A 24,667-nucleotide genomic window follows, 5' to 3' on the forward strand; every position below is an offset into this window, starting at 1 on the left:
TTCCTGCAAATGAGCAGTGAAATTCCAAAGGACTCTATCAGGAGTTAAAATCACTCAGTATATATTTGCCAGCGCATGCAGTGTTTATTTTTAAACAGTGCCAAAAGTGTTTATAGATAGAAACAACAGGACAACCCATAATTAAATAACTGTTTCTGCTACATCTGCTATTTAGCAACTTGAAGGAAAATAATTTTCCTACAACAAATAGGAATGGTCAAGAAAGCTCTCAAGTTTGGGCCCATTATTATCATATAAAACAACATATTAGTTGCTTAGCTACCAATCATAAAAGAAGCCCAATTAAAAATGAAAGAATCTTAACTAGCTGCATGGAATATAAAAGTGAAAAGTTAAAAGCTGTCAGGTGGTTAGTGGAGAAAATACTGAGAAGTGATTGACAAACTGGGCTTGCTTTGCTTCAAATTTGGCTTTGATTCAATAAATGATTGACACACTGATGTCGTCTGAAATAGCAGATTGTGCTTTGGAGAGGCTATTTAGCAGCCCATTGATTGACAGGTTACTAAAATTGTCCCGTGGACAGAGGTAACCAAACAGAGCTATATTTTGACAGGTGGTTTTCTTTTTTCCCCCACCTGTATTTACTATACTTTTTATATTAAAAGCAGAAGTAGAGAAAGACCCATAAGAGCGTCATTCAATTTCCATGAAAATGGCTTGATGTCTCCTTTTGTAATATTGTTCCACAAAACTCCTTTTCCTTCACCCATTAAGTACCCTGCTTTTTGTGGAAGACTGAGAGCCAAACCGAACAGCCTCAGGCTTCTTTTCTTAAGAAAGGAGCTGCAGCCATGAAAATGGCAGCGTTTGCCCATTGGTGCAGGGCTCGCTCAGCCCAGCCCAGCAGGAAGGAGCAGCACGGCTGAGCAGATCTCCAGTGTGGCAGCAGGCAGCAAAGCGAAGCTCAGGGCACAGGGTGCCACCCCACTGCTGGGCTGACCAGCTCCCACAGGCCAAAGGTGAGGTGCATCAGCATCGAGCTGGAAAACCGAACCCCGGTAAGATGGGATTTGGAGGAACTCTCAATCTCCTCTGAAATGAAAGCGAGGAATTTTGGCACTGCTTGCTTGCTGCTTCACTTGCAAAGAAAAAGCATTCTGAGCACTGATGATGATTAACAAATTCCATTAGTTTTAATTTTTGTTTTATATCAAAGAGGAGCACACCCAACATTTTTTCTGGGTAAGCACAGATTTTGCTTGTGAGTGCTACTCCTCTCTGCTCTCTGCCTCCAGACTCTCTACAAGCTCATTCTGAGTACATTCTCACTCTCCTTTTTAACACACAAAGCCACTCGCTATTGCTGAACAATAAATCTTTCTTGTTTCTAAATAATCCCTCTTTTTTTGCCCAAAACTTCCAGCTAGGAAGGATGCAACCGACTTTGTCTCACAGTTTTTATTTTTGATACTTCAGACTGCCATATAACCTTCATGTTCCTGATCTTATCTGTCCGTAACTCTCAGCCACTTACAAAGAATTTCTTTGCTTTTGATCTTCCGCTTCTCAACGCTGTGCAATTCACTGATAAAACTCCGTGCCATTTAACCTAAAGAACTTTGCACACTGCTTGCAGGGGAAATATTAAGGATGAACACAGTCAGCTTTGGTGTTATCAACGGAAGTCAGGCACCTGAACTTGCAGGTTGCGCTCTCCGGTCACAGAGTGAAGACTCTCAGCATGGCTGGGTTGGAAGGGACCTCGCAGCCCATTCGGTTCCATCCCGCTGTGGCCTGGCTGCCCCCCACCAGCTCGGGTTTTCCCCTCCTGCTTATAAGCTCCTTCAAGTCCTGGAAGGCCACAGTGAGGTGTCCCCAGAACCTTCTCTTCCCCAGGCTGAAGCACAGAGAAATGCTGTGTCAAAAGAAAGACGCTGTTTCCTTTATAGAAACTCTATCCCAGCACACGCTCAAACCCAGATTCCACAGGAACCCCAAGAAACAATATTTCTGACAAGTGCTTACGTACCAGTCAGCTCAGGAGCTGCACGGGGTGCCCATGGAGTGCTGCTGCGCCCACCCCAAGCTGTGGCCCAGTTCACAGACAAACAGAACTTCTCAAAAGTTCTCTAGAAAGAATATTGCCTTTTTTTTTTTTCTTCCCTCTATCAACACTTTTTTTTTTTTTTCTTTTTGCTAAATGAAAACTTTGCTCCTTGCTTTAATAAGAGGTTTGTTTCATTAGAATTAAATTTCAATTAAGATCCCATTGGATATTTTGTCCCTTTTGCTGGCTTTAGCATTTCAGTTAAACTTTCTCTGTGCTATTCATTAAACAAATGTGCTGGGGATGTGTAAACTGCAATGATGCATTCATCTTCTCCTGATGTTAAGAGAAATCCCGGCGTGGCTCAGCAGGCGATGCAGTTTGTGATGAGGGGCCATGTGCAGAATTACAGGTTCCTGAAGTATTTAGCAGATCTGCTCTTCCCCAGCCCTTATCGCAGACAGAACACTAGATGCTTTAGAATGCACCAGTATTATTTTAGCCCCTAAAATATCAGATACATCAATTATTTCAATTGCCAGCATAATTTTCTTCCCTAACTATAAATAATAATAAAAAATAAGCATACCAATAAAGGAACGAATAGGCTTACACTGCACAAACAATTCATTACGGCATAATGGAAAGCATTCATTCCAATACCATGGTGATTGGGTGCTTTATAATTAAATTATCCAGACAGATAGGAGCATTTGCATATTTTGTCACATTGACACTGCTATAGCCATTTTTTAAAGCAATCTTAATCCCAAACATCTGTGCCTTCACCTCGCTTTCTACTCGAGGCAAACAGCTTCCAACCCAATTCAACGTTTCCTGTTTACTGTTTTTTGTCAACTCTGTATTTCCCCCAATTTACCTGCTGTCTTTATTTGGATGGTGACTGTCTTTAAAAGCAAGACAGAAACACGGCGTAGAGAACCTCACGTACTTTCTCCCATCTGCAAGGACCCGGCCTCCCCCGTCCCTTTGTCCATTTCAAGGGCTGGCGATGTTCTACTCGCCCAGAGAAAACTGCATCTTCCATCTCTTTGTGCCTCCTTTGGGCTGCTCTCGAAACACTGCGTGTCTGACAGATGTCTGACAAGTAGAAGCACAGCAGGACAGATGCTCCAGAACGCCCACAGGCTCTTCCACCAAGCTCCTGCTCTCCACGTCCCACCAGCTCTGTGCAGGAAATGCTCTTATTCCTCCTTCCCTATTACAGCAGTGCACAGCTATTTGGTTCTTGTTTGTTTGCTTTTGTTCTGAATATTTTTGGTTGCTTTTTGTGCTTTGTTGTTGTTGTTGGTGGTGGTGGTGGTGATTTTTTGTTCTTTCATTATTTGCTGGGAAAGTGGCAAAACATCCCACAAAACCTGATGCCATCTTCAAACTTGTACTTTGCTTTCTATGCAGCCAGCTGTTCAGCAGTGCTTGCAACACAGTGTAAAACATCCCTGTTTTCTGATTTCCATACTCACGGAACATTTTAAAGATCTATTTAAACCCTTTTTTTTTCAATAAAATAAGATGTTCTAGGAAGAAAGTTTTAACAGAACAGTGCATTCTTCCACTGCTGCATTTTCACCCCCAAAATGTCAGTTCTCATTCCTCTTTTTTTTTAAAAATACCTTTATCCAAGAACTTTTCTGAGACTGCAGTCCATTTGCTGCCCAGATATATTGGATTGTGGGTTTTTTTTTTTTAAACTAGGGATGTTGGTATATTTATAGAAAAGGGAATAAATGCAGTGGTCCTGCATGCCTGCTGAGCCAGGGCTCCATTCAAAATCCACTGAAGAAAATGCAAAGTTTCTCTACTGCAGAATGAAGAAGTCTTAGATCGAGCCCTTATTCAAATAGCTGGCTTTGCTGGCTTGACTGGGAAGTGGCATTGCAGTGTTGCTGTGCTTATTTCAGAAAAAGCGATGTGTTTATTTCTGCTTTTCTTTAAACTGGAGATTTGTTGTGATTTAAAGAAGGAAAATTCAGTTCCTAAAACGAGAGCTTCCAGGCTGTTCCAGTCTGCAGCAGGTTTGCAAGACTGAATTATAAATTCTGGAAATAGGATGTCATAGTTAAAAAATGCACGGTGAGCCTTTATGTACAGTTCTGAATGAGATCTTATGTGATATTTCAGCTGATGACATTGTGATGGAAGATGAACCACAGATGTGGCTGAAGGTAGCTGCAGCCCGAGCTGTGCAAACCTTCGCGCCGCTTTACGTTTGCGTCACTCGGCCACAAAGGATTCTTTTTTCACAGCTGATGGGAGTTCAAACTCAAATGTCTTTTTTTTTGTTGCAGCCAAGAGGTGAATCCTTTTGTCGAAGATTAGAAGGCCGGGGGCTCTGGAAATGCTGCCTGCTGTTACTCCAAGCATAAATTATTTGCAATATCAGGATTTCATCCCAGGAAGAGGAAACGTATCCTGCCCTACCACCGCTCCAAGCTGGGCTACCAGAGCTGTGTGCAGAGAACTGCTGGAAGAGGGGAAAACAGATTTTACCCCAGTGCTGCTGTCCCACCCCTCTGCAGGCAAAACGCCTGCTGTACAGCATGATGAGGAGTATTTATGGAAACAAAAGCAAACCCAACGGAAACCAACACCGTAATTCTATAAACAAATTGGTATTTATCTCAATGTGAAAAACAGGCAGGAAACAGTTCTTACAGTGACCACGAAGATGCAAAGAAAAAATATAAAGTCACAAAATGAGATACAACTAGAAAGGAATATAATAAGAATAAAGTGTTTGATAAGTGCCTTCTGTATGTAGAAAAAAGGCCTAGGAAAGATTACATCTGTCACTCAGCAAAGAGAGAAAGCTTTTGACAGATCACCCTAAGAAAGCCTTTTTTACTTTCATCTTCTCTACAGGAATCAGCTGTGATCAGATTGCAAAAATAATCAAGACCAGTGTCAGAGGAGTGAGAGCTCTGACTGCAGTACGAAGAAGAGTTTCAAGAGCACTTGGGAAGCACACAGTGAAGGTCAGGCCATTACGCTCACCTTACAGCAACTTCAGAGATGCCAGTGACCATCCCTGAGGTCTGGCACATCAGAGGTTGCTGGAGAACTCAAACCTTGCAAACGGTGCCTGTCTGAGATGGGAGGGCAGGAGTTGCATCATCTGCTCATCTGTTCGTGCAGAAACACCTGAGCAAAGCGTGGGACCTAGAATGAGGTTCTTGGAGATGGCCACCATGGATTTATTCAGGTTACATTATGTCAAAACTTATTCCATGACAACATGACAGACCATGCAGATAGAGAAGTCATCTATCTTGACTTCCATAAGCTTCTGCCACCATCTCATCTAACAGACTCACAAGTGAGCTGAGGAACACCTTCAGGTGACATTACTTTAGGGCCTGGGAAAGATCTCCAAAACTACACCTACATGAGGTACCACCTACACTGTGGGCATAGAATAATGTCTGGAGGGGATTCTGGGCCCAACAATATTCAGTATCTTTATTACTGTTCTTCTAAGAAGGTGGAACGGAGAATGTTTTGCATGATATCTGCAGATGGTACCTTGCTAGGGGGAATGGCAACAGCCTTTGAAGACAGCATTGTAATACAGAATGATCCTGACAAATTGCAGAAATAGTCTGAAAAAATAGGATGCAATTCAAGATGAATCAGTGCAAAGTTGTCACTGATGCATAATCAGCTGTTCAAATATAGGATGGGGACAACTGATTACAAAGCATTTCTGCAAGAAAGCATCTGGGGTTACAGTGAATCAGAAGCAGTACATGAGTCAACAGTGTCATGCTGTTGCAAAAAGGGCAGATGTCAAACTGGGACGTATAAACAGGAGTGTCATATGTTAGACATGTGAAGTAATCCCACTTGGTGCTGGGAAGATTTCAGACACAATAAAGCATCCAGTTTTGGCGCTGCGCTCCCAAACATATGCTGTCCAGCCACAGAACAATGAAAGCCGTGCCAGGTCCAGAAGCCACGACCTACACAGAATGAAGGGAGAAGTCGGGGTTACCAGTGGGTAGATGTAATAAGTTGTCAAATACAGCAGAAATTGCTGAAAAGAGGAAGGAAATACACTGTTCTCTATTTCATTCATGAGCACTGAAAAAAAAAAAAAGGAACAAATATATTTCCAAAATGCATTCATCACTAAGAGAAATTTCAAACAGTAAGGGCATGACAACAAAGTGCCCAGAAGGATGGTTAAATGTGCACTGTGGAAGTGCCTCAGAGGGAACGGAGCACAGCCAGCCCCACTGCTGGGCACGGCCTGCACAGAAAAATGACCACAGCACTCTGCATCCTGCAAGGCAGCGCCAGTCTGCCTGCCAAGCTTGGTTCTCTGAGCATCCTTGCAAAACCACACTCCCCTATTTATCTGTCTATCTACCTATCTATCTATCTATCTATCTATCTATCTATCTATCTATTTATTTAAGGAGAGTAGTTTTCAAGAAGAAGGAAGTAAATATTGAAGTTGTCGATGATTCTTTCTTGGCAGAACTTGCCAGAATTACCTATCTTTATTTGTTTATTTATCCTTTCTCTGTTTATCTCAAGTAGTAAGAGTGGAGGAGGCCGTAAGATCCAAGGTAAATGCCATTCCAGATGAATGCTGTACCTACATATCAGTGAATTCCAGGAAAATGAACCACATTTAATTACCAGCATTGCAGCTATAGAAGGACAGGCAACACAGGGTAAGATGAGGGACTTGAGGTGAACAGCTGAGGTCTCTGTGACTGCTCACGATGGGAAATCAAATACACACATCACATTTGACCCTCTATTGCAAGTGGAAATGCCTGCAGACTTTCCTGTAATGCACACCAAATCACATGCGTTATTTTGAAAAATCAGACCAGAAATACCCCAGAGCCACAGCGATGGAGATTTTTCACTGTCCCAGACCACGCTTCTGTTCCATGTAACCTGCACCTAACCAAGACATTGGAAATGCTCTGAAAACGCACCTAGCTGACTGCACAGCAGTGAAGGTGGGGGGGAGAACATCGTCCCGATCCCGGTGGGGAGCTCAGCTCGTGCCCTGAAGCATGAGATTTGATTACTCTTTTTTGAACATGCATAACTGCCATTGCTATTACTGGTCATAACATTTTGTCAGGAAAGGGAAATATTATTCTGCTATGTAATAAAAATAGATAAAATTCAATACAGCTTCAGAATCATTTGCTACATTTCCAAAGTAAACATTAAACACCCATCGGGATTATTCCATTGGATAAGCCAAGGAAGCCTCCAGTGCTATCACTTCATTTTATCATCCCTAATTTTCAAGAGGGCAAAAATGCTTTCAGTAAATATTATGGGTTCTTCCTGTGCTAAAAGAGATGCTAAATGACCTTCACCAACGTAGTTATAAATAACAGGAGGAGGGAGCGCACAATTGCTGTACAGTCTCGGCTCTATTCAAAGCTATCGGCAGATTCTGACCAGTGGATAAAAATGGACACCAGATTCTGCTGGCTTTTTTTTCCCCCTTCTTCATAATCCCATCCCAGTTCCCTCTTGAAAGGCATTCTGTTCTGTCAGCCATAATGGCATCTGCTGGTGGAGACAGGAAGCCATAAATCTGTAGGGTTCCTCTCAACCAAGCCTTGTTAATGCTCCCATTTATCACTGTGGATAGGGTGCCATCTCACTAGTGCTCTGCTAGAAGTCCATCTTCTCAATTTCCCCTTCCCAAAGGAGTAACCATTTAAAACAGTGACTTTCTCATCTTGCATGTTGAGACTGAAAACGCCACTGATACAAATACCATGCCCAGCGTGGAGCATTTGGATTCCAGCCATGGCTGGGAGAACAATAGCAGCTCCTTGCCGATCCCAGGCTGCACTGGAGCCCGGCTCTGCTCCATCTGTGGGTCGTGGCCGTCCTCCCTGTGCAGAGCAGCAGACCCAGGTGGAAAGGTTCACACCAGAGATAAGCTCGATCCCCCCGCCCCATGACGCCTGGCAGCATCTCAACACATCACACTGGCAATAAAGCATCTTACAAGGGCTTTTCATACACAGCTCCTCACAGTAATATACAATTCCTCATAATTACCTACTAATAATCAAACTACCCCAACCAGAGGCGCAGTACTGTTCCACGCAACCAGAGGAGAGAGGGAGACAGAAAGAATGCAACCCCCACTGGAAGTACCTTCAATCTTCTGACCTGGGCACCAAGACAGACACGGAATCACTGAATCACAAACCCGGCTGGGTGAAATGCAAGAAGGAAATCCCGGTTGGTCACTGTGCTCCAGGCCCAGCGCCACGCTGGCATCAGGCACCGTCCCCTCTTGGCCTCACAGCAGCACTGCCCCAGCGCTGGCCCTGCTGAGCTCCACGGCTGGAGCGGGCAGCACAGAACCCCAGGTGCACACTGGTAGGATTTCACAGCGTGGGGCTGCCAGGGGGCCAAGCAGTGCTGAGCGCTTCGAGCAGAGCTGCTCGCTTCGGAGTGAGTTATGCACGGCAGAAGAGCAAAAATGAGTATTTTATGGTAGCGTTATCCTATTTTATCTTTCAAAACTAAGCATCTGCTTGCACCAATAAATACTTTTAGATTGCTTATAAAAATTGCTAGTGTTCGGTTGGGGAAGGCTATGAAATAATTTAAGTGAAATCACCTACGTGGATGCTTTCACACACACAGCCTCCTATCAGGCTGCCAAACCGAAAGGTCACTGCGGGGTCTTCCATGGAAACCCCCTCCTCAGCGGAGCTGTGGGGCACAGGGCGGCGATGCACAGCTGGGCCTGGCGCGCTGTTTGAGCGGGATGCAGATGGTTCCCGCTCATCCCATTAGAAACACACAAATGGCGAGACAGCAACAAGAGCACCAAGGAACTCCGTTCTGTTACAAACTCCGGGGCTCGGCTGTGGAATATTTGCAAAATCCACTTTGAAAAAAGAAATAAATTCTTTACCAACGAGAACGGAAGGCACAGAATCGAACCCCACTCCCTTTTCAAACCTCGAGGCGCTGTCGGCGGCCGCGGAGACAGAAGGACGGGGCGGCGATCCCCAGGCCGGCGCGGGATCCCACCTGCCGTGCGCCCGCCGGGCTCCGCGCGGGATGAGGGCGGTTCGGCGGCACGGCGCGGGGTCGCACCTCCTCAGCGCGAGTGCGGGGAGCCTTGGGACAGCAGACGCGACACCGCACTCCCACCCTGCGCTCGGCCGCGATGCCGCGGGTTGTCCGGTACGAAAGGACCCCGAGGGGGGCTGGGGAGCGACCTCAACTTCACCCGAGTTTGCACTGAGCGCGGGACGGCCGCGAGGGAGCGCGAGGAAAGGAGCCCCGGGGCCGCCCCGCAGCGCCCTCCCCAGGAGGCTCCGCGCGGGGCGCGCGTGGCACCGGGGCTCGCGCGTGGGGCGAGGGGGGCGCGCGCTCGTGGGAGGGGGGGGGGGGCGCGCGCGGGGGGCGGGGGGGGCGTCGGCGCCGCGCGCCCCAGGTGCTGCGGGCCCGGCGGCGGCGCGCGCTGTCTCTTTAATAAACTGCGCGGAGTAAATTTCCTCCTGTCATCAGGGCGCGGAGGAGGAGTTTGTTAATGTGCAGTTTGCTCAGCGGATCGATGTTTGCTGGCATCGCCTCGCCCTGCCTGTATGTGTGTGTGTGTGTGCGTGTGTGCGAGTGTGTGTGTGTGTGTGCGCGCGTGTGTGTGCGAACAGCAGATTTCCTTCCCTCCGAAGCCTCCCTGTCCTCTCCCATATCACTCACTGCCTGGCATCTGACAGCACCGAACCTGCAGCGCTCCGCGCGCACGCACACGCCGCGCACCGCCGGGCAGCGCTCCGCCATCCGCGCGGCGCGGAGGAGGAGGAGGAGGAGAGGGAGGAGAGGGAGGAAGCAGCCCGGCAGCCCCGCAGCATTCCCAGAGCCGCCTTTCTAATATATACATATCTATTTTGTTATTTATTTATTCTCGCTCTCTGGTACTGTGGGCGCCTTTCATTTGCTCCTGAGCTTGGATGTTCGAATCAAAGCAAAGCAAGTGTTGCAACAGTTAAAAAAAAAAAAAAAAAAAAAAAAGCCAAAAAAAAAAAAAGAGAGAGAGAGAGAGAGAGAGAGAGAGAAAGAAACGTAGATCTCTGAAATAAAATAAAGGCAAACAGGTTCCTGTGAGCGCAGCCGGGGGGGCCGGGGCTGAGGGTGCCGGGGCCGCGGCTGAGGCGCACGAACACGGCTCCGGAGCGGCTCAGGGCTCCCGGATCTGGGGACAGAAGTGAGATTGGAGAAAGTAGAGCGATGCCAAGGAGGAAACAGCAAGCACCCAAACGGGCTGCAGGTAAGGAGAAGCCATCCCCTTACACAGCGCTGCCTCTCCGCTCCTCTCGATCCTTCCCCCCATCTTTATTATTACCGAGGGTCACCCTCGCCTTCTCGGCCCGCAGCCGGCTTTATTTCTCGCCCTCCCCCTCTCTGTGCCCGGAACTCCCCGTGCCGCTCCGTGCCCGCGGCCCTGCCCGCGGCTCTCCGGCCCCGACCCCTTCCCGCCGCCCCGCGCCCGCCCCGGCCAAACTTCCCCCCAACTTTCCTCCGCTCTCTCCCCTTCTCCCCCGGCCCCTTTCCCCGCCCGGGAGCAGCCTCCACTTTGCTCCCCGCTTCAGGCTTTATTTCCTTATTATGATTATTTTATTTATTTATTTATTTTCGGTCGTTCTTTACCCCGCGGCGGTTTTGTTTCCCAAACGCGCGTGGCGGAGCGGCTCGGGGCGCTGAGGCTCCCGTTGCGGGGCTGCGCGGCGCTGCCCGAGCGCTGCGTGTGCCTGAAACGGCGCAGGGGCTGCGGCGCTGAACCCGGCGGGGAAGTTCAGCCTTTGATCAGCGGTGGTGAAAATTGCAACAGGAAATAAAGCGAAGCGTTGTGACTGCTAGAAGACGAGCCGCATTTTCCAATCAAATTCTTCTTTTGTTTTGTATCTGAGTTGGTGTATTTGCACGCGCCAAGTGCTTTTGTGATCGTTCTTCTTCTTCTTCTTTTTTTTTTTTTTTAAATGATTTTTTATTAATTTATTTATCTTAGGGGAGGAAATAGTTTGCAACTTTGGAAGCGTTCTGTTTTGTCATTTGTAGGATGTTCTTTTTCTTTTGGGGGCCAAGAAAAAGAGGCAGATGAGTGGGCCCGTATAGTAAATCTTTTCAAAGAGTTCTCTTCCAGGCTGCTTAATTGCTTTTTATTTTTTTTTAATAGTCTGATGGGGTTTTGTTTCTGGGAAGCGCAATATGGAAGTTCATTTTTCTTCTGCCAGACCCACCCACTGAAAAATCAGCTTTCCAGTTGATTGCCAGCTTTGATTTGACATTTGATTGATCACCTGTCATCTTGCTGCCTTTGATCTATTCATTCTTGATATATATCAATAAATCACTCACCATGGTAACCCAAGTGCCAATGACGTAAGGCTTGCCCTCTAGATTCTCTTAGCCAGACATGCACAATTATTATCTTGTTTGGCTTTTAATGTAGGCGGGTTTTTCTCCCCCTTTTTTTTTTCTGTGGGTCCTTTGTCAGATTAGTTCTCCAAAGAAAACTAATATTTCATGTTTGCACTTTCAAAAAGGCCTGTTAATTTTTCTACTCTGAATATTTTCATGTTGTCGTATTATCCATGGGACAAAATGCATGGGCAACTTTAGTGGCTCGAATAAACTTTGCAAAGTAGTGCTTGGGATACATTTGGAGGCAAATGTTATTTTGAGAAATTGGGAGGTGCACAACTTGGACGAACTTACGTGTTTTGCCCTATTCTCATGGGTGTAGGACAATGGCATGCAGGGAGAGCCTTTGGGACATGAGCAGTGATGCACCCACGCAGGCTGCCAGCCTGGCAAGCAGCAATCCCTGCCATTATAAATGATAGTCAAGCTCAGCACAGATATGTATTTATATATATATTCAGAAGAACTCTCTGACGAGTTGCTGTTATTGTTTTATTCACAAAGAGGTTATATCTGAATAAGGCATTAACGTGTTCAACTTGCAGGATAAATAGCTGTTTTTTCATGGATGCTGATCATCACAGTGACAGTGCTAGAATTGCTCCTTTTTTCTTTCTGTCAGGAGTACGAGGCTTCATTTTATTTTATTTTCAAAGTAGAATCTTTGCTTGCAATGTGTGTAGTATCTTCCTGTAGCAGGGGCATCCTGTTCTTTTTTAGAAACATAGGCTGCAGAATAAGTAAATTCTTGTGAGCAAAGCCCATCCTGTTGTTTCCCAGGATTTCCCCGCTGAGAATACAGCAAGAAATATTCCTATCCAGAACATTACAGTATGTTGCCAGCCATAGTGAGGAGGTAGAAATCCGCATGGCCACAGCTGTGTCTCTCCGTCTTTATTCCCATTTTGAAGCGTGCCTTGGTCTTCCACAGTGCATGCCTGTGATTCTGTTTGTCCTCAGAGCAATGTTGTTTCAGGTGAGCAAAGCGCTGCAAAAGCAGTCCGGTTTCATTCAGCATAACTGATTTGAAGTCGGTTTGTGCATTTGCAATAGTTCTCCTGCTTTGAAGTTGTGTTTATGTGTTTGTGGGGGGGCGGGGGGGCTTCCAAAGAGCAGACATGCCTCTTGTGTGTAGTTCTTAAAACTGACTTTCATTTTCAGGATAGCACTGAGGTTCTGTTTTGCAGATTGCGAAGTACCTCAAAGTGACAGTAGACAGACTGTGCAATAAGAAACAAATCTCTCATCAAGGCTGATAGCAAATCTCTTTATTCCTTTTATTTAGAGGAGTTAATACATTATATATTACTTAATTTTCGCTCTATTTATTTTCTCTTGTACAAGTTCAAATGTATCAGTTGCACTGCATTTTGTCTTGATGGCAGCAGAGATATTGAAGAGAAGTTTGCAACTTTTGGCTCCCTCAGATAGTTCACCTCCACCGGAAGAAAAATGATAAGCCTTGTGGTTCTGGACGTGCCTGCTTTTGTCACTGCTTAAAATTAAATACTATGCACAACTGTAAATAATTACTACCATGCACTGACTTTGAAAGCAGGTTTCTAGTTTGATTAATGAATAATGTAAAGGTTAGAGAGAACCAGCGAGTGAATCAGAAGTGAAGTCCTGCTGCTAGATGAAAATCTATCTAGAGAAATATACATGGCAATTTTGTCCTGTTCTATTATTAATGTTAAGCCTTGTATTCCTAAGAAATATATTACAGAGCATTGTAATGAAACAAGGTAGCGTAATTGGATAAACGGGGCCCTATTTATGTTTGACGATGGGGATTTTTGATCTCAAATTATACTTTTAGAGATAACTCATCGCACAGCAATGCCAGAATTACGTTGAATGCATTTTGATCTTTCCAGGGCTGAATCTGCTCTGAGCCGTCCCTCTTTTTATCGTCATCTCCATTTCAGTAGTTCTTAAAGCAGGTTTTTGGAGCTCGTTGTGCCTGTGGCTGTGTTAGTATCATGCTTCTGTGTACAGTAAGGACCTGTTTGTGCTGTCGCCTTCCTCCAAACGACTCACAAGGGCTGTGCAGATTGCGGGCCCAGTTCTTCTCCCGCTCAGGTACAGAGCAGAAATAGCTTTGCTCGCATCAGTGCGGCTGCGATGAGCGCTGTCTGCCCCTGGGAGTACGAGGAGACCCAGGCCCGGAAAGCGCTTCGTCCTTCCGCACAACGCAGCCACCTCTGGGGCAGAACTCTTGTAACGATTCCATAACAAATGGTAATATATTAACAGAAGGGTGGAAAAAAGGTGGGAGCAAAGCAAAATTGCTATTCAGATTTTATTCCTAGGGGTATGAAATAGCTTTCAAACACAATTTCACTGGATTAAACTCTACTTTCCCCTGCAGCCTGTTTAAATGTGCATATTTTATTTTGTGATCATGAATTGCTAGTTTGCTTTTTTAAAGCCTAAAAGACGAATCCAGACTTAACGCCTTTTCTGAGTGCAATTTCGTCTTCTTTTCTTTCTCTCCCAGCTCCAATAGGCTATCTAGGAACCAAAGCCCTTGAAAAGTACAGCAGGAACAGATAGCAGCCGCATTCATTTTGTTTATTGGTGCAGTAGAATAAGGCAGTCTTGTTTTGGAGAAGTCCCCAGATAGTGGCAAACAGAAGATGGGTAGCAGTCAGTACGTTGGAGCTGCAGTCTGCACTTCAGTAGTAAAGGTTATTTAAAACAGAAACGTATTTAGAAAGCGAAATTCTGCTTCTTTAGAGAGCAAAGTAGGTGGCCAGCTAGGTCTGCCGTGTGCATTTCTGTGATGAAAGGAAGCAGTACGTACATGTATTAATAACTGAGAGCGTTGTGGCTTTTCAGGCATTATCTGTATCCTTTATTATACGGGAATAGAAATAGTTTCCACGCAGGCAGCGCTGAATGAAACTGTAGAAATGGCAGCAGTGCTTTGTTTAAGCATCCTCCAGAAAAACCACCTAAATAGCTCATGCCCCAGAACCTTTCAGTTACTGTGCACATCGCCATGCTGAGAGATGACAAAAAAGCCAAGGTGTTCACAAACAAGCGAAGGCTTTAAAACTTGGTTAATTAAATATGTACCAAAATAGGCACTTTTGAAAGTGAAGAGCCACCAAAATTAGTCTCCATCTGCACTGAAGTCTGGACTCAGGCTGCTAAGCCCAAACCCACAGTGTGATTCTCCCATGTCAGAACTCAGGCCCGAATGGGACAATTTGCAGTCGTGTTCAATTCAGCTGTTTCCTTATTTCAGCTTGAATCTCGCGTCTCAAAGCACAGTGTATTATCACTGTATAAAGACTGGGACTTACCAGGAGTTTCCATCAGTAAATGACAGAATCTTACAGCACTTTTACAAATACGCTCATTGTTAGAAATTCTGTTCAGCAAATGCTCTCCCTCCTCTGTGCTCTCTACTCGAAAAGCCCGTTTTCTTCAGGCTGCAGGATTTTGCTATTTCCTCCCAGAGCTTTCTCCCCTGCATTTCTCTCCCATCAGCAGCACCCACCTGCAGCAACTGTTTCCCCTAGAAGAGGTCCCTGGAGCTCCTGCACGGCCCGGTGCCGGGGTGAGCCGTTCCCATTTCCCTCCACGTCCCGATGAGGACATCACTCCCAGAGAGCAACTCCAGACTCACGGGGGAAAAAAAAAAGCTGTCAGATGCTGTGGCTGCAGTTCCCAACTTAGCAGCAGCAGAGGGAATGGAACCGTACTCTATCAATTACAGTTGGAACCAGAGGCTAAGCACTTATTGTGTTAAGCTATTGTGCAGATCTTAAGAGCTCAAACATAAGAAAAAAATACCATGTCAGCTCATGGAGGGGAGAATAAGGCCTGGTTCATCTACTGGGTGATGTATTATTAGCAAATGCAAAGTAAAATGATTCAAATTCTATTTAATGCCTCTTAGATTGAGACATGTGCATGCCATATTATGCCTCAAAAAAAGAATATCCTACTGACTTTACAGCTAAGATAACCCTTTGTTTATCCCTCTTCTCTCCAAAATGAAAATGTTTGTGAAGTTGTACCTCCAAAGCGTGCTCATGCAAGCAGAGAGACATTTTCATCTGTCTCCGAATCTGATATAGGAGTCAATTGGAAACACATTACACTCTTAGCTGAAGTCTCACATTTCATTCGTGCAAGAGCAGTGGTTTTTCATTACCTATTTAATTACAATAATTTACATGAGAGTGGGTCCAGTTCTGCATCTCTTACTCAGCACTTTGCTTCAGCGGGTAACTGGTTTGTGTAAAGACTGTCTCTGTCAGGCTGGGCTGCTAAGCTATGAAATTAAGTATTTTTCTAGCAGTATTTTGCATCTGAAGAGGGACCAGATTCTACTACCCAGCTTTAAAGCATAACCTGCCTTTAAAATCTGGGGAAGAGTTCTGGCTGTAACTTGTGTTACTGAGGGTTGCACGCTGCTCTTTTCTAGTGCCTGTGCGACTGACATGTTTTACTTGCTTGGCTAACTTCACTTCTCAAACACATTTCCACTCTCTGTGTTAATTATTGAACAGTTTCTTGGTACCAGTAGATGATACAGTCTTTTAAAGAGTCCTTTTTCTAATGTGCTGGTTGCATTGTGCACATGGGCAGCAGCTCTCAGGTAGAAGCGCGAAAAGGGTTCTGTGAAGGGGAAGTGTAAAAGTTCCGTGTAGTTTTAGCTATCAAAATCAGTTCTTCCTCATTAAGGTGACCTCTCACTCGAGGCTGCTGGATCTTGGCGCCGAGTCGTTTTCGCCATGTTATAATAACAGCTTTTGCAACCCTGAAATGCCTTGACAGTGAATAGTGTATTTTGTAAGGTTTCAGGAGAAACGCATCACAGAAGCATGCTGTTTCCCATTAGATTTACACATCTCTTTCTAACTGCTGGCTTTTCATTCGTTGGCTGGTGAGATTTTTCAGGCAAAAAGTGGAAAAACTGGTCTTATGATCTAAGTGTTGCATTAAGTGTTTCATTTAGGAAAATGAAGAGAATCTTTGTTTCCCAAAAAGAACTGTTTTTCCCCTTTGCCCTAGGAAAAATGAACTCATAACAATAGTTACAAAATGACAGGATTAAATTGTGAAAAATCCGTATTTCATAAGGTGCAGCACCAGATTGTTCCAGTTACTGGTTAAACGCTGCACCGAAATAGAACTGCGGTCCTAAATGTATAGGAAATAGATCCCTGCCCTGCAGAAAGGATAGGTACGTGCCTGCCTGGGAGTGGAACCTTCTCTCTGATTCAAGCTGGTACAGTGCAGTACAGTGCAGTAGTTCAGAGCAGGTTTTGAGTATCCCACCAGTATCTTAAAACGCTGAAATGGCTGCGATGTTGGGAGTTGTGTCCACTGGAAGCCCTTTGTTAGCGCATGTTTTCTTTGAACCTGCAGCTCCTGGAGTCTGGTGATTATCCAAGTGCCAAATGCATATTTTAAAAGAAAATTTTATTTAAAACCCCTTGCTATGGGGAAGTAGGGAGAATGAAAGCATACAGCCTAAAGGTTCTTACGCCAGAACAGGAATACCGTGATTCTCACAGCGATTCTTTTTAGCATCTCATAATTTTCAGCTAGTCTCATGATTTCTGAGGGTGTGATTCGTGATTTTTGAATAAACAAAGCTGGTAATATCGCATTTCTCTGATTCTCAGGATGAACTGTGCAGTATCTGCATGTGTATATAATTTCATATGTATGCACACATAATACCAGTAAACAAAGCACACAACATAATGATGGAGTGCAGTTATGTGAAAAGTGACTCTGAATTTGTTGCTGTAAACAAAGCAGCTTGGGCTTTGGAGGATCAGACCATTGGTTCTCGAGGAGTGGCTTTCACATGAGGTTTCACAGAGATTGTTTTCAGTGGCAATTAAATGTAGGAAGTTAATAGCCAGTAGCTCTTCTCTAAAGCCGAAACCCTTGCAAGACCTGTGAGAAATGCACAGCCTGTCTTTTTTTTTTTTTTTTTCAGATATAATCAGGCTCAACTTTATTGAAAAAAAAAAATTACAACTAGCAACATTAATGCTGTATTTTTATTGTATTAATGCAAATGAGATGCTGACTTCTTTCTTTCATCTCCACAGCTTGTATCTATTATAGCTCTATCTTATTCCTTTCTGTGTCTTTTTTCCTTCTGTTCTGTAAACTGTATTGTCTAATGATACCGAAGCTCATTAAAGTTACTATGCTGAAGAGACCATGGGAAGCATCCTTAGCTCTAGACAGCTATAGAAAAACAAATCTACTGAGTATTTGGGGAAAACCGATCCAGATCAGCATCCCCACTCCCATTCTGGGAAACCAATAAAATGAGGAGGTCAAATTAGAAAGGAAATCTTGCATGTCATGGAAAGAACAGGTCATTTTTAGTATGCATCCCAACCTGACAAAGACAAAAGCAGTAAAGTTTTAAGGAGCTCTGTGGCCCTTCCTGCATCCCTCTCAAAAGGCTCATCTAATTGAAAAGCCTCTTGTATTTGTTTGTATGCACGTAGGAGAGAACAGGGCCAATTCTGCGCAAGGCCTGATATTCCACAGTGTTGTCAGAACTCTTTCTGGTTGCTTTTTAAGTCTCTTTGTTCATATAAAATTAAGACCCGCTTATCTTAAACTGTAGTAAATCTCATTCAGTATTGCTTTCATAAGTTAAAAAATGCTGTTAAATATTCCCAAAGCAACTTTGCTGAAGTTACACATGGTCTGTTATGTGCAGAATTTCTACAGAAAAAAGCACAGCACGCAATTCTTGTTTCTAATGAAAATAAATAAATTCACTGTAATACCTTGATTGCAATGATTTATATAGTGAAAGAGGAGATCAGGATGAAAATCTGCACTTTGATGCAGTTTGAAATGTGTAGACAACAAACCTATTTCTATCACTGACCTTCAGTTGCACAGAAGTCCTGTTGTGGTTTGTTGTTTTTTTTTTTCTGTAGGAAGGAAAGGCTTTACTCTGAATTTTCCATACAATTTTGTGTAAGTTGCACTGGGAATTACCACCTCAATTCGTAAAGTCTGTAGTTTTCTTTGTACATATAGAAGAACTCATTTAGTGCCTGCAATCTGAGTGGACAAAAAAAAACTAACCCCAAATCAGATTTTTTTGTGATGTAGTTTTGTATTGAAACAACAGAATCTTAGCCTAGCTGGTATGTTTGTGTACCAAAATTAATTTTTTATGTGTTTTTCTGCCTTGTCATAACATTTATGGGCACAGTACAAGTTGCATTAAATTAACATGTGAAAGGAGAAAGAAGCTAAGTAGTTATATTGATCATCTGTAGCATTAAATGTTAAAGAATTAAAAGCTTTCTAGCACTTTTGATTAGCAGCACGGTTGCTGCTCACGCGTGCTCTGTGATAGGGAGCAGAGTAATCTTTCCTCACGCCTTCCTTCCAAGGATTCCTCACCAATGCTGTGTACTCTGTAGAACGACCTCAGTGGAGCAGAATATCTTGTTCCCATTTCACAGAAAGGTAAATTGAAGGCAGGAGGTTTTGGTTGATTTGCTCAAGGTCAAGCAGCTTTTGGTCCTAATTCCCTACTCTGGCTATTAGATCACATTAATATTGTCAGCGCGCTTCCAGCAGGAGACCGGGCTCCGTGAACTTCAGAACGGGGGATCTTTTCTGGGGGAATCATTTTAGTCAGCGTAATTTTAGTAAGTTTTGAACTTTCCCAAATGACCCTCGGATGCGTTGTTGTCAGTGATAAGGCTCAGGACCAGAAAATTTTATTATGGTTACTTTTCCCCCTTTACACTGCTTTACATTTCTTTGTCAGTCTGAGGTCCAACTCTGTAATTCATATATAATGCCTTGCCCTGAGAAATACGAAAAACCCATTCTAATTATTGTCTAACAGAACATGCATGTTTTCTTCCACACAGACCACCAGAGGTGGTTGGAAATCTCTGATAATAAATTCCGAGGCTCTAGTTTTTGTAAGCCGGCTTCCAAAGTGAAGGGTCTAAATCCTTTCGTGGGCACCTGAGGAGGGGTTGAATTTTGAGGAGCGTTTAGCCCTGAGCAGTTCCCATAGACCTCTTCCAGTTCCGTCTCCTGTGTGAGCAGGAATTGCTGAGCTTTGATCAAGGGCAGCGTTGTTGTTTCTAAGCGGAGATGTATGTATTGCCTATAGAAGAAATATGATGCACGTAATAGCCTATGGATTCATTAAGGATTGTTTATGTTTATTTTCACGCCGTATTACCTTTCAGGAACGGTTGTTTCAGCCATTATATTGACAAGAACTCAGAATAAATCTTAGGTAATAGAGAGCTAATCTGCCATACCTGGGAGACCACCTGCTTCTCCCTCCTGCAGAGGCCGGAGCATTCATGGCCAAATCACCAGGTAGGGCTTTCTTCCCAGGAGCTGGGGACTTGGGAAGCTCTCCCATGGCTCCTTTTCATGTGGAAATTAATGCTTGCCTCTATTTCTGAGTAGTAGGTTATTAGAGTTCATATGCAAATTCTGAGGATGGAAATTTGTCTCTCTTTGATAATTGATATAATGAGAGATATATATTTTAGTGGTCCAAAGTCCTTGAACTTGAGCCTTGTGTATGTAATTTATGTTTATTTCTTATTCTTATTAACTGTAATTTAGTCGTTGGCGCCTTTCATTGCCTTAGATTGAAGGGAGTGTCTCTGTCCCATTGCCCCTCTACAAACAATGCCCTTTTAGGTTTCCTTATGCTGTATCCTTGCCCAGACATTTCCTAGCCTGTCAAATACTGTCATTTTATTCCTTACAGATCATTCACAGTACGTCTCCTGTTGCACACACAAATAAGGAGCAAATGCAGTCAGGATGCATCATTGTTTAGCATAACAAATAAAAGCCGATCTGTGCAGATTTCCCTTAAAGCATTTCTTAATACGTATTGTCAAAATGTCTAAAGATGTCTTTTACTCATAAGCATTTAATTATTTGTGACAATTAAACTAATATTCAGAGCAGGAAAAAAATGAGGGTATTAAGTATTTTCTCTTGTCAAAAGCTAACAAAACATCACCTGACATTACCAAACTCCTTCAATTTTATATTTCAGATGTATCTCATAACTTGAAAAAGCGCTTAAAAACAATTGCAAGGCCCCATTTCACAACACTGGAATTTATATTGAATGTGAGTAAATTGTATGTCTAAAACCGGACCGAAATTAAATGCATGTCATTAAAACATGTATCATGAGCAGTTGATAATTAAAAAGGAGTTGCTATCAATTTTTAAGTCTGCACTGAAATCTAAGGCCAGGGAGCCCCTCGGGCTGAATCAGGGACTCAACCTGGATTTTGTAGGCTTAGCCAATTATTGTGTAACTCGCACACGAGAACAAAACAGCTCATATAACAAAGACAAGACCTTTTCTGTGATCTGAGTTATGGATTTGTTTGTTTGTTTTTGTCTGATGATCCCTCTAGCCAGATGGATTGCTTGAACCGTTGAGGCAGCTTGCTATGGATGAGGCAGAACAAGCAGCCAGCATTGCTACTCAAGGCTCAGCACCGTCCCCCGCCTGGCAGCCCTTTGACATGGAAAAAGTTCAGCTGCATGATAACAAGAAGGGGAAAATAAGGAAAGAGGCTGAAAAGAGCAGAAAACCAATGGAGGTCTTGAGAGCACTGTTGTATGGATGCTGGGAGTACTGCATAGCCCTGGGCACAGCAATAACATCTATATAATGGGCACAACAATACGTGTAGTCCAGATTGTTTGGATTTTTCTGTTCAAAAGCTTGATTTCTACAGGTTCTAGTGTTTCCAGATCTGAGCTGTTCAGAGTAACATTTTCCATTGCCAAAATCTGTGTTTCCTTTATTAAAATGTTCTTCCTGAAATTTAGGGTAGGATGTTGTTTGGCAAAAATGCAAAAGGCGTATGTCAGGGTTTTATTTCCAAAGCTGCAGGACCACTGCTTTCTGGCAGTGATGCGAACGTTTTTCAGAGGTATCTTCTGCCTTCCCTGAAAAAAAAAAATCCACCCAAATTTGTCTGACTTACAAAGTCGAAAAGTTGCTGTTGCCAAAGAATTTTTAGAAGGTGACACAGCATTCTCCAAGCGTGCCATCTCCACCACGCAAGCTCAGTTCTCAGTTTCCCTTTTTCAATTACATTGCCTTAAAATATGTGTTAGCTGCGTGTAAGTAGGACAATTGCTTTCCCTGCTGCAGGATGGCCATGGGTCTGAGCAGCGAAAGCAGAGGAAGGGAAATGTCAGCACCGAGCGTGTCAGCTGGCGCCTGGATGGGGCCTCGGCTGCTGCTACTTCTCCACAGCCCCTGTTGGCGGTGGGTGAGGGAAGGAAGGCTGTCCCAGCACCAGGGGCACCCTCAGTTGTGTGCAAGAAGCCACTTTTTGCACTGCCCGTGTGCTGTCACAGGGGCTGAGCCAGCTGCTGGACCTGGAGGAGCTGCGCGCCGTAGGTAGGCTGGAACTAAGAGTGGAAAATACTGGCAGCTACAAAGCTGTTGTACTAAAGCGAGCAGCTCGGAGAAAAAATACAAAGAATAATGCCAAGAGTTTCAACCACAGATATCTGTTTAGATAAAAAATAAAAAAATAAAAAAAGGGCCTGTTACTACTTTGAGATCTGCTCTCATGCTGCAGCATGCAAATGGCAGCGGGCTGAGCAGCACCGCTGTGGAGGCAGCCGCCATGTTCCCCTGCGGGCAGTGGGCCGTGCGGGGTGCTGCTCACTCAGGGCACGGCGTTTCATTTTGCTTCGTTTGTTGCTCCTTGGGAGATTTTTCATAGAGATGGAATCTTTCCATCTGGAACTCAGTGACGAACGTTGAACCGGGAGCGGCGAGAGCAGAGCAGGACGTCCTGGGGACACTGTTTTGTGTCACCTCCTAGATTCTGTATGTGAAATAGCTAAAATGCCAAGAATGTTAATCTAGAAAACAGTCACGCTCACATCACTCTTTTGCTGTTTCTGTGAACTTATTAGATATTTTATGATCTTGTGATTTGGGTTAAACAGAGGTAAATCACTTGGAGAAATATTTATGGGGGTTGGGGGAATGTTATGACATTGACATCTGGGTTTCCACTTGTTTGGATTAGGGACATTTTACCTTAATCATTCCCAAACATCTCTGCTAAAATCCCGTCTTTCATTTTTAATCACCTGTGAGGTACAACCAGGCAGGTTTTCAGCTGGTGTCTGTGTGTTAAGGTGAAGTGCTGAAATCTGTTGGTAGAGCAAGTGTACGAGAAGTCTCATTTTTATGTTTGTCTTCTGTCATTATTTTTGTTTGGAAACATTTCAGTTCAGTTTAAAATGCACTGTTTTCAATATGTAGAGTATGTGCAGGGGAACAAGAGGGTGATTATGAGTTTCTCCAAGGAAATAAGCATCTCTTAGCCATCATCCTACAACTGCGAAAGTTCTAATACACCACATCTATATAATTTAACCTAATAATTTTTATTTTTTATTTTTTAACAGTGATGTAATGGGGAGAGTGACCTGGACTTTGTAAAAGTTCCCCTACTTACTGCAGATTCCCAAGGGCAATGTAACATTCTAGACAGTGTTTTATATGCCCTGATTAAAATGTAACATATTTTTGCATTTCCTGTGCAGTGACCTGTTAGTGCTCATAGACAGAACACTTAAAGAACAGTTACAAGGAGACATTTCCAAATGTGCCTAATATGCAAGAGTTTTTATAACATTCTTATTTCATTTGAAATTGCAGCTACAGCAGGAACCGTTCAGACGGTGCATTGATTTAACTTTTTAATCCACTGTTTTGCTACGTCAAGTAAAATAAATGTTTGTTTTTAGCTTCATTTTTTTGCATCTCTAAAACTCATAACTGCTTGCTCTAAGCTTGGGATTCTAAAGGGAGCTACATTATCTGAGATTTAAAGCCCACTTTTTGTAGCAGCTTTCGCACAACTCCCCCAAGAAAAAAAAAAGTACAAAAGTACAACTTTAGCAAAAAGGGCTTTTATATCTCTATCAATTATAGAAACACCAGCTGCAGTAGATTACAAATGCGTTTGGCTGATTGTGATTTTGTGTAGGGAAAGCTGTCACAAGGAGCTGGATTCTGTTCTCCCCGACAGCACCGCGATGCCGCGCAGCTCCCCGGGCGCAGCCAGCACTTCTGTCAGAGCTGGAGGGGGCAAGAGCAGGATCCGGCTCGGGGACTGCCACGTGCACACTGCCAGATCTAGCTTCGAACTTGCTCACGTGCCCTGGTGCTAGGAAAAAATATGGAGCTGTTGAATATGAGCACGGGTGCTATCCGTGTGTCATTGTGTGCGCGTTTTTCTGAGCGCTGCAGCAAAAGCCTTGCCAATACGTCTGTAACCTGGGCCAGGAATCTCTGGGAAGGATCAGTCCAGTTCTTGTTGCTGTTTATTTTTTTGTATGCAACACATTTGTTTACTTTTACATTTTTTGATTAATAAAGTGGAGGGAAATGTACCACAGTAAAAAATGTTCAACAGGCCTATAAGGGGAGAGGAATTGGCAATCGTGCCGCAAAGGAATATGGTTTCAAGGCAGCAGTGCAAAATGGGCAATTTAACACTTTGATGGTGTTGAGTTCAAGAAAAATGGGTGTATTGAAGTGTGTGCAAGTGGTATCGCTGCACTAATATGCTGGGATTAAAGAGTAGCAGTGTAAGGGCTTTCAGTTGGTGGTGTCGTAGTTACTGTTTCATTCAGTGTATTGTACTTTGAGCCTCTTTGGAAGTACTTGGTTGGGCCCCGGTTTATTTTAACAAGAAGAAACTGAGGTCGTGAAGTTCTGAGTGTATTTTACAGTGAAAATGCAGTTTTCTATTTTCATTTAATCCCAGGAATGTTGGCATTTTCCAGGCTGTCAAACAAATGAGTGCACTGGAGGACAGTTAGATGTGTCTATCTAGTTCATCTATCTAATCTACCTCATTTCTAATGTGCCCATCACCGTCGTGTCTGGGCGGAAAGTATCTGCCCTGGTTTTGCTCTTTGTTTTTATTGACTGTGGTAACTTAATTGAGTTGTAAGAGCTTTCAGAACCATCTGCGAAAATAATAACAAAAACATTATCAGAATAATGATTCATTTTTGCACTTCTACTCAGAATTTCCCCTTCCTCTTATGAGTAGATTTGGTTAGTTGATTATTGTTGCCTCATGTAGAAGAGGTTGTATTTTAGAGGTGTTGTATTAAATTGGAATTTTACCT

The 24,667-nt window shown here is 43.8% G+C and overlaps 1 protein-coding gene and 1 long non-coding RNA gene across 2 annotated transcripts in view; one reads left to right on the forward strand and one right to left on the reverse strand.

Annotated features, from left to right (window-relative positions):
* The window catches only part of LOC128081039 (uncharacterized), a 222,590-nt gene extending 213,285 nt beyond the window's left edge, over positions 1–9,305 (reverse strand). The window contains exon 1 of the long non-coding RNA XR_008206954.1: positions 8,999–9,305. This is a non-coding gene — a long non-coding RNA (uncharacterized LOC128081039). The remainder of the gene's footprint in view (positions 1–8,998) is intronic.
* A 267-nt stretch (positions 9,306–9,572) lies between these two features.
* Positions 9,573–24,667, forward strand: part of TSHZ2 (teashirt zinc finger homeobox 2) — a 212,201-nt gene continuing 197,106 nt past the window's right edge. The window contains exon 1 of the mRNA XM_052684262.1: positions 9,573–10,313. Coding sequence (XP_052540222.1) covers positions 10,274–10,313 — 40 coding nt within the window. The 5' untranslated portion in view covers positions 9,573–10,273. The remainder of the gene's footprint in view (positions 10,314–24,667) is intronic.

The sequence above is a fragment of the Tympanuchus pallidicinctus genome, unplaced genomic scaffold, assembly GCF_026119805.1.
Source record: "Tympanuchus pallidicinctus isolate F22 unplaced genomic scaffold, pur_lepc_1.0 scaffold20, whole genome shotgun sequence".
Taxonomy (NCBI): Eukaryota; Metazoa; Chordata; class Aves; order Galliformes; family Phasianidae; genus Tympanuchus; species Tympanuchus pallidicinctus.